The 10,412-nt window shown below is 34.1% G+C and overlaps 1 protein-coding gene across 2 annotated transcripts; it reads left to right on the forward strand.

Annotated features, from left to right (window-relative positions):
- Positions 1 to 503: 503 nt before the first annotated feature.
- LOC112028405 (DNA replication licensing factor MCM3) lies at positions 504 to 6,596 on the forward strand. Of its 2 annotated transcripts, none has more exons than XM_024061094.2 (17): positions 504 to 685; positions 788 to 897; positions 1,522 to 1,730; positions 1,905 to 2,035; positions 2,118 to 2,356; positions 2,449 to 2,685; positions 2,856 to 3,010; positions 3,102 to 3,310; positions 3,422 to 3,584; positions 3,660 to 3,859; positions 3,944 to 4,003; positions 4,123 to 4,212; positions 4,413 to 4,618; positions 5,291 to 5,362; positions 5,486 to 5,627; positions 5,860 to 5,954; positions 6,245 to 6,596. In XM_024061094.2, exons 1-16 carry the CDS (start codon positions 620 to 622, stop codon positions 5,917 to 5,919), a joined length of 2,349 nt encoding a protein of 782 aa, XP_023916862.1. In that variant the 5' UTR covers positions 504 to 619; the 3' UTR covers positions 5,920 to 5,954; positions 6,245 to 6,596. The 2 variants fall into 2 exon arrangements, with proteins under 2 accessions (XP_023916862.1, XP_023916861.1); XM_024061093.2 differs by having other exon boundaries at positions 505 to 685; positions 5,860 to 5,958.
- Positions 6,597 to 10,412: the final 3,816 nt, after the last annotated feature.

The following is a 10,412-nucleotide window of genomic DNA, read 5'->3' on the forward strand; positions in this document are numbered from 1 at the left end:
TACTGTGTAGTCCAAATTTTGCAGAAGAAAAAGAGGAAAAAAAACCTTATGAATATGTTATTTTATTAGATTAAATTAAGTAATCTAATAATTTTGTGTTCAAAACAAGTCTAACAACTTGTTACATTCAAATAAAAGTACAAATTTTAACAAAAAATCTCATTTTAAAACATTTGTCTGTATTGTATGATATGTACGATTTTACAATATACTAATACGATATAGAACTTTTTACAAACAATACGATAGTAATCCTAATCTCTAAAACAATAAGCACTCTTGGAATGCACTGGGAAAAAAAAAGTGTTATTTATAAGGATTATTCAATCATGGAAATTCTTCTTAAAAAAAGAAAAAAAAGTCAATAATGTAAATTTTTGTTTATTTAAAAAAAGAAAAAAAGAAAAAGAGTAAGACAGGTGGCAGGCAGGCCCAAAGACAATAGATAATTATTCCCGCCAAAGCAAAGGCAACGAGACCCCGTTTCCCGCCAAAACTAAAATTACACCCCCTAGGGCTCAAAAAAAATCAAAAGGGGCAATACTCATTTTCTCACACTCTCTCTCTATCAGTGGGAAGCAGAAGCAGAAGCAGAAGCAGTGAGAAGGGCAAAAGAGAAATGGACATAAGCGAAGAACAAAGGGCAGCTCACAAGCGAGAGTTCTTAGAGTTCTTGGATCAAGATGTACGTACCTATCTCTCTCTCTCTCTCTCTATTGTAATTCTATTTTATTTTATTTTTTGTGCGTAATAAATTATGATGATGGTGAATTTGTAAATAATTAAGGTGGGAAGGGGCGTGTACATGGACGAAATAAAGGCGATGATAAACCACAAGCGCCACCGCCTCATCGTCAACATCTCCGATCTACACTCCTTCCGCGGCTTGGGCACCAGGTACGTACCACCAGGCGCAAATCTATTCATTTCAATCTAATTGGAACCACTATTCCCACTATTAAATCACCTTTTATTACCACCATTTTGTAAAAATTGTAGGTTTTTTTTTTTTTTTTTTTTTTTTTTTGGGGTTTGCGAGGAAAATTTTGAAAAATTTAATGAAAATTTGACTTTTAAATTACGGGTTTTATAATGAATCGTCAAAATCGATAAATTACTGAATGTCACAAAAGATTAAGCTGTTATAGCAAGTCGGATTTTTTTTTTTTTTTTTAATCTTTATTAAATTGAAGGTAGAGCGGAGCTTATGGTGTGTTTATATAAATTGTTGTGAAACGGTATTTTGAGGTTAAAATGAGCGTTTGTAAAAAGAAGCTATGAAGAATTTTTGTTGCAAAATGACATTTTGGGTTTTAAAAACGTGCTTTTAGCCTCCCAAATCGCGTAACCAAACAGACCCTTAAGCTGTTACAAGCATTTAACCAGAATTTTAAGTTTTACAGTAGCTGAGTGGAGCTGTTTTTGGACTTTGTTTTGTACAAACTCAAGTGCTCATTATTCTATTTTCCTCCCTTTTTTTGCCTGTGTTTTAATTTGTTGTCCTTGTTTCTAATGTTTTAGGATTCTCAAGAATCCAAGTGAGTACATACAACCTTTCTGTGACGCGGTCACGGACGCGGCTAAATCTATTGATCCCAAGTACTTGAAGGAAGGAGAGCATGTTCTTGTTGGGTTTGAAGGCCCTTTTGTTTCTCGCCGTGTCACGCCAAGAGAACTTCTTTCTGAATTCATTGGTTCCATGGTCTGCGTTGAGGGCATTGTCACCAAATGTACTATACTATATTCTTTAAACTTTTTGCTACAATTTCATGCATCTTTCATTGTATTACTTTTACTTGCTCTTAATAATTTTATGATGCTGGAAATAGAAATTTAGATAGTACCTCAATATTTCTGTGACAGTAATTGTAGATTTGCATAAATCTAATATTGTTCATTTTTAGGTTCTCTTGTAAGGCCAAAGGTTGTAAAAAGTGTTCACTTCTGCCCTACAACTGGGGCCTTTACTACTCGTGAATATCGAGACATTGCATCCAATATGGGTTTGCCCACTGGGTCTGTGTATCCTACAAGGGTAATCCCAAGTCCTTTGTTTTGGTGGTTTTCTGTGCTATTAACAGACGAGGGAGTTTTTCTAATGAAATGTTCTGCTGCAGGATGAAAGTGGAAACTTGTTGGTGACCGAGTATGGATTGTGCAGATACAAAGATCATCAAACCTTGTCAATGCAAGAAGTGCCAGAAAATTCTGCCCCTGGTCAGCTTCCACGAACGGTGGATATCATAGCTGAGGATGACTTGGTTGATTCATGCAAGCCTGGAGACCGTGTGGCTATTGTAGGGATATATAAAGCTCTTCCTGGTAAAAGCAAGGGAAGTGTTAATGGAGTATTCAGGTAGATATTGTGTACTGATGTTATTTCCTTGTTCCTTTTATAGCATGATGTTTCTGAGATAAAGAGCTTGATTTACTGATCTTGTTGTGTAGGACTGTTCTTGTAGCGAACAATGTTTCTCTGCTTAACAAAGAGGCAAATGCACCAATCTATAGTCCTGAAGACTTAAAAAATATTAAAAAAATAGCTGAGAGAGATGATACATTTGACCTACTCGGGAATTCACTGGCACCGTCTATATATGGGCATTCATGGATAAAGAAAGCTGTAATTTTATTGATGCTTAGTGGCGTGGAAAAGAACTTAAAGAATGGAACCCACTTGCGAGGGTGAGTTGTACCTTCTTCTCTAATATTCTATCGGCATTATATGCATCTTTTTTATTGTACCCTTTCTCTTATGCAGTTCTCTTATTTCCTGTATCTAGGACCATTCCTTGAGGCACTAGCATAAGAATTGAATGTTGAATGTTAATAAACTGATTAATTGTTTCTTTCAGCGACATAAATATGATGATGGTTGGTGATCCTTCTGTTGCCAAGTCTCAACTTCTAAGAGCCATTATGAATATTGCTCCCTTGGCCATATCAACTACAGGTCGGGGTTCTTCTGGTGTTGGTTTGACTGCTGCAGTTACTTCAGATCAAGAAACAGGTAAAGCATCTCCATGTGCTCTAGCATTTTGCATTATGTGGCATTTTTTCTTCTTCAAGGAAATGGTAATTGACCAGTGGCTGTTGATCAGGAGAAAGAAGGCTAGAAGCTGGTGCGATGGTTCTTGCTGATAGAGGTGTTGTCTGCATTGATGAATTTGACAAGATGAATGATCAAGATCGTGTTGCCATACATGAAGTTATGGAGCAGCAGACTGTAACTATTGCCAAAGCTGGTATTCATGCGTCACTCAATGCTCGATGCAGTGTGGTGGCTGCTGCAAATCCCATATATGGAACTGTAAGTGGTACATTTGGTAGTAATTCAAGTGCGCCTTTACTGCAAATGCTAGTCGATTGGTGCTCTAATTGCTTAGCTTGATTTCATGCTGTTTACTGAATGATTGTGCAGTATGATCGTTCATTGACTCCAACGAAGAATATTGGACTCCCAGATTCTCTGCTTTCTCGTTTTGATTTACTATTTATAGTATTGGATCAAATGGATCCTGATATTGATCGTCAAATCTCAGAGCATGTTTTGCGCATGCACCGGTTCCGTTCTGCAGTTGGAGGTGTGTTAACACTAATCTCATGCTCAGAATACTATTGGTCTCTATGATGAGCTTAATTAAAGAGTTAAATTGTAGGTGAGGCGACACTTGATGGGAGCTCAAGATATGGAAGAGAAGACGAATCTGATGCTGACTCTGTCTTTGTCAAGTATAACCGAATGCTACATGGAAAGAAAGTAGAAAGGGGACGGAAGCGTGATACCCTTACCATCAAGTTTCTTAAGAAGTATATTCATTATGCAAAGCATAGGATTCAGCCTGATCTGACTGATGAGGTCATTTTAATTATTAGTTTTTTATTCCCGCCTTAATGTAACGAGGCTATAGCCAGACTAATACTAGTACTTTTTTGTCTGCAGGCATCTGAACAGATTGCAACAGCATATGCAGAGCTTAGAAATACCAGTTCAACTGCAAAGGTTAGTGCATTGTAATCCATTGACAAACATCCAGAAATTAACAATATGGGTTTTCTAATCCACTGAAAAACATATTATACAATTAATGATAGTTTTTCTCTTTACCAATTCGTGTGTAGACTGGGGGAACACTTCCAATCACTGCTAGAACCTTAGAAACCATAATACGTCTCTCTACTGCTCATGCCAAATTGAAGTTGAGCAGAAAGGTACCCGGATCCATCTCTCTTTTGATGTCTCTCGTAATTAAATGAGAATATAATGAGATTTGTGTTCATTATACTCCTTAAGTTTTTGGAATGAATCTAAGTTCAATATTCATGTTCAGAGGTCTTATTTGTATTGACCTTTAACTTAGGGATTCCATTGTTTTTCTGCTTGCTCATCACAAATTGATTTCTCTTGGCAGGTTTCAAAGTCTGATGTTGATGCTGCCCTGAAGGTTTTATATTTTGCAATATATCATAAGGAATTGACTGAAATGGAGGAGCGTGAGCATGATAGGGAGAAAGAATTGGAGAGAAAACGTAGGGCTGACCATCCTGGTGGAAATGATAGAGACCATCATCCTGGAAAAAAAGATAGACGCGAAAGTGGAACTTCAGATGTAGAAGGGTGAGTCATAGCTGTATTTTCTACATGAATTTTGAATGTACTTGTTGCTTAGAAGCATTGGTATCTATTCATGGAAAAATCTGTCATTTGGCTTCTGTTGAGGTTTGTGCGCTTTTATATATATACTTCTATATATAAATAATCACACTTTGTGGAGTTTTTGGTCTAGACTTTCATTTGAATATGCAAGCTCTGAACTAATTTGTATTTTTTTTTTTTTCAATTATTCTCTTGCCTTTTTAACTATGGGCAAGTTCTTTATTCCCTATGTGTGTATCTGAAACTTCAGGCAATCATGGAAGTTGGATGTGAATCCTTTCCTGTGTTGATGAATTTCAGCCATTCATTGCATCGCCTAGTTGAGTTAATTAGGTTTTCCTATAGACTGGTTACATAGCGACCATCATTTTGATCTCACATGGATTTAGGTATAGTGTAGTATGTTCAACAAGCTAGTCACACTGAATTGAGTTTTTAATGACCTTAAACTTTTATGAGCCAACAAGGTTTTCAAAAGAAGCCTATCTTCATTTTTGGATGAATATTTTAATGCTTTCTTCAGTTTCCTTTATTGCAGCAATGGTAGTTTGACCAATTTACGTAATCAGTAGTTGACCTTTTTTATTATTCTATTTTTGCTTTTCTTTCTGCTCCTATGGTTTCTTTGCTTAGTCCGATGACGGATGCTATGGAAGTGGATGATCCTCCTGCAGCCCAATCTGCAGTTACTGTTTCTCAGGAAAGGTAGGTGTCCAGCAAACATCTCCAATATCACATACTTTGTTTTCTAATTGTCAATTTTAGCTTGGGTTTACTTTTTCCTAACATTGGTTCCTCCTCCCCCCTCCACCCCCCCCCCACTTGCAGAATAGAAGCATTCAATTCTTTATTTGGTCAGCATATGAGGGCAAACCACTTGGATCTCATATCTGTTACAGATATAGAGAATGTCGTCAACTCTGGAGCAGATTTTCATTATGTGAGGACAGAGATCATGTTCCTGTTAGAGGTACAGTATTTAATATAATTATTAGAATGGAAAGTAATACATGCATTTGGTAACCCTGCTGGTCTATTGATTTCAGATAGTAGTATTCTTCCTTTTTCTGTTAATTTTTAATAACAATTCCTTTAATTTTTTTGAGCTACCATCTGTTGGTGGGTGGTGCCTAAGGTGAGTTTTCTTAATTTAAATACTAAATGAATGGGATGCTAATAATAAGTTCTTCAAAACTGTTCAGAAACTTCAAGATGATAACCGAGTGATGATAGCTGATGGAGTGGTGCATATGATTTCTTAAGTTGTAACATGACCAACCCCAATTGCAAAATTCAGGCAGGTATGTAGTCAAATTTTGCTAAATCAATTCTTGATTGCTGGGGTGGATTTGTTTCAATTTTTCTTATACAGAGTTTTGAAATTCTTATAGTTCCCTCTATTTTATCTAGTCTACCTTTGTCTGAAATGGGGGGAATAGTTGGCACTGATGTGGCATTTTGGTATATTAGTCCACCATGCCAAATAAAGTGTCAATTTGAGTGAATTTTCTTGTTTTACACCTTAAATGTCAGATTCTATCTTTTTAACATACTCTTTGTTAAATAATGAGTGGTAATGAATTTCAGAGACAGTGAAATTGAGCAGCACGGTAGGCACCTTGGGAGGAGAAACACGGCATTGAAGAGTTTGGTTTGCGGAGCTTGTGTATCTGCTTGTTGAGGACTGTCTTAAGCTGAAAATGTAATTGGAAGTTGGAAATGCATTAAATTGATAGGTTCTCCATAGATTTCTCTTGGCAGTGGTTTCTTTCTGTGTATCATTATTTTTTCCTTCAGTTATAATGTCTATGGCAAATTAATGTGAAAAGTTGGTAGATCTCTATGCTTGCTAGGTGTTTCATATTAATGTAATTGCTGCTGCCACATGCTAAGATTGTTTTGATTAGATAAAAATTGACAAATCCCTCTGTTTTTATCAGTCCTTTGAATATTTCCATAGAATCAATGCCGGTACTTTCTATCTTGCCTAGTTGCCTACTGTGTGAATGTAAACTCTTACGTAATTTCCTTTGGTTGGCCGAAAAGCAATTAGATATTTTTTTGATAATTCAGAACTAAGAACATAGTTTATGCAACCCAAAACTAAGCTGGCCCTAAGGCTTGGAGCCAGGAAATTCAAACCAGCAAAACGCAAGTGAACAGTCTAAACAAACTCAACTACAGGCACAAGTTCAAATACTGCACTAAACAACCACCAGAGCCAGGTCCAGCCCTTACCATCAAGTAACAAAATATACAAATTCATTAGTACACCACAGTTTGCACAGAATTTTGCCAATGATGGAGTTTTCTACCTTACTGCTTCCCTCCATTGTTCTCCTTATATATCTTTTGGTACCCTTAAAAGGGTTTGCTCCTCTGTCTTAACTTCACCAACATAGATTCGATTATTTCTTTGAATCCACAGGTCGTTTTCAGTTTGCAAAGAATGGCTCTTTAGGCTTGTTCCTTTCAAGTTGTTTGTGCCCCAACTTATAAGGTCCTTGCAATTTCTAGGAATCCAAGTCGCTAGACACAAAGAGGTCCGAAACAAAGAAGAATCATCTAAGCTGAGTTGGAGGGAAGGTTTGTTGGATTGAGAGAGACGAGAGGACGAGAGAGAGGGAGAAAATGAAATGAGAGAGAGAGAGAGAGAGAGAGAGAGATTCGCGTTCACCTAAGCTGAGATCAACGAAACAACTGTTGGACTGAGATCAGAAGAGAGATGGAGAGATTAGAGATGAGATGAGGTGAAAATTTTTGTATGAGCATGACGAAATTACAAAAAAGTAGGTTTATAGCTACGTTTTTAAAACGTGGTTGTAGTTCCAAAAAACGTGGGTATAGGTCCATTTGAACTATACATGCATTTTCTATAGCCACGTTTTCTATAACCTCGAGGTGAATAGTGTGTGTTTTCTTTTAATGCATATTAGATAGAGATGAAATTAGTGCTGTCTAGCTTGATAATGATCAGTCAGTTGTGTGGTCCCAGTAACTTGAATTTTTTTGCTAAATTGCCACTTAACTCATTTTTTATAACTTGGAAACTAAACAAAACTTGTTTTCAATTTCTATCACTATAACTCAATTTTTGAGTAATGAGATATGAGAATTGAAAACAAAAATGTAACCAAAGAAGAGAACTTGAGATGGGGCTCACGAAATTTAAGTGTGATGAGACGTAGCACAAAAAAATTAACATCTTCACAAACACATAAATCTTATCACACTTCTAAATATTTTGGTGATCGAAAAATGCATCAACTTCAAAGTAGAATAAATAGATAGTATTGCCATTTAAAAAAAAAATAGAGAAGCCTTTGAGACTAGTACAACTGCATTAGCTTTCTCTTCCTCCTCTCTAAAGAAAGAGAGATTATTCAACAATCTGATCATAATAATTGCTTATGCCAAACGCAGAACATACTAAGCGTTAGGACTTAACATTTTAATTTTGTATCATTATTATTGTAATAATAATAATTTTGGACCTAACATTTACAATAATAATAACAATAGAATAACAATAGAGATGTGTGGGGTGATATATGTTTTGCTAATATAAAGCTAAATTCTATTCTTCTTTGTCAAATCTAATCTAACATATATATGACTTCTACTACAAGTTCCACTATGTTTTGTTATCATATAAAAATTCCTCGTAATAGAGACGTTGGTATGAAGTGCTTCCAAAAGAAAACCAAAAAAAGAGAGAGGAGGAAATAGCTAGGACAAGAAAATAAAGTAATATATTACACACTGTGTTACATTGTTACACAATGTGTGGATTCATATACTGAAATCGTTGGTTAAACTCACAAACCACAACTAAACGACTAAGGATGATGGCATAAAAATTTTCCACTTGCTTCAAATGATCAAATAAATATACCCTATTCTACAATGATACTCAGATTCTGTCCAAAGTAGTTAAATAAGATATTACTCAAATATTTCGTAGATTATCAATTGGTCTAAAGTCCTTGATGATAATTCTTGTTAGCAAGTAAAGTTCATATCGTCTCAAAATAAGAGTATTTGAATTCATAGCTAAACCTTAACCTGCCCCCATAATTGAGCCAAAACCTTTCAACGTGTTTATAGCCATGTTTAGTAAATGCAGCTATACGTCTAGTGGTGGAGCTGCGTTTTTGTAAAACGCAACTCAAACAATACCTTGAAGCTGCATTTTTGAAAAAACGCAGCTCCAAAGCGTAGCTCCAAATCGCGTTTTTTGTAGTGAACCTTAACCCAACTTGTTTCTAGAGCAGATTGACACGGCACAACCCATTTAATAGACAACTCAAAAAAGACAAAGAGAAAGAGAGTGTTTCCCTTTGTTTTGGATAAAAAGGTTAAGAACTTGATAGTTTCAATGAACAATTTATCGATATAACCTTTTAACTAAATAAATAGTTGACCGTGGGGCTTCCCTATGAAACGTAATATCAATACTGGATCATTGATTCTTCTAATTAAATAAATTTTATTTATATGAATCATGTCCTTTTGAATTGATTGTGGGTTAAGTAAGTCAACATAGAATGAATATTATTAATTGGGATAAAGCTTGTCAACCTACTTTGACACTAATCTGCCAAAAAAAGTGTCTTGTTCATGTCATGTTTACGGGTTGTGCCAAACATTGCCAACCTTATTTAGAATTAACATGAGTGATATTATTGATAACACAAAATTTTACAAAATAATTTTTACGAACTTTTTTTTTTGGGAGAAAAATATAAGTTTTACAAACTAATGTACCATCAATCACAATAATTTAATTCAAATATTCATTAATTAAGTTATTGAAATCCTCTTCTCGTAAAGAAAAATGTTATTGAAATTTACTAATCACATTTATTATCATATCAGTTTGTAAATATTTTATGGTAATAGTAACATTTTTCAAAACATTACACTCCCCTCCCTACCTTAGGAAGGTGTTATATAAGTCTAGTGTGTTGGATTTATGAATATCATTAGTTAGTTGTTGTTGCTAAGTGAGCATAAAGATTGTAGAAAGCTTTTGATGGTTAGTCATGAAGCCAAAATTTTTTGTTATGGGGCTCAATTTAAATATATCAAGAAAAGTTTAAATCCAAAGCATATAACATAAAACTCATACATAAAAAATAACATAATTTAACATATGCTATTTTCTTATATATAAGCATAATATTTACATTAAATTAGTCTTTAATTTATATTTGAATTTTTTTTATTCAGTCATTTGTAAAATATGAATTATCTTTTAAATAGTTTAGTTCAATAATATTTGTTAAATAAATTAGAGTATATTAATAGTTTTAAAAATCATGAAATATATAAGAAAATTAACTAATATAATTCAAATTATAAACTTCACTTTGTAACATATACAAGTCAATATAAGAAAAATATAATAATATATTAAACTAATGAATATCCATACATAACAATTGCAATAAGGATTGTAAATTCTAATCACAAAATCCACAATTGTCCTTTCTTCTAAAAAAATAATAATATTAACATATTGTTCACATTTCTAATTCTTCAAACACAATTATATATATATATATATATTTGAAAATAAAGATTTTCATTAAAGAAATTTATTTATATTTCTGGGAATATATTTCTTGAATATGTTGTCACGACATACTAATATTATAAGAGTAATAATAGAAAAGAAATCCACTAGTCATCAATACAAACTTATATATTTTTAGAAATATATGTAATAAATTCATTTAAATTTAATGCACTC

Source organism: Quercus suber, unplaced genomic scaffold (genome assembly GCF_002906115.3).
Source record: "Quercus suber isolate HL8 unplaced genomic scaffold, Cork oak 2.0 scaffold_75, whole genome shotgun sequence".
Lineage (NCBI taxonomy): Eukaryota > Viridiplantae > Streptophyta > Magnoliopsida > Fagales > Fagaceae > Quercus > Quercus suber.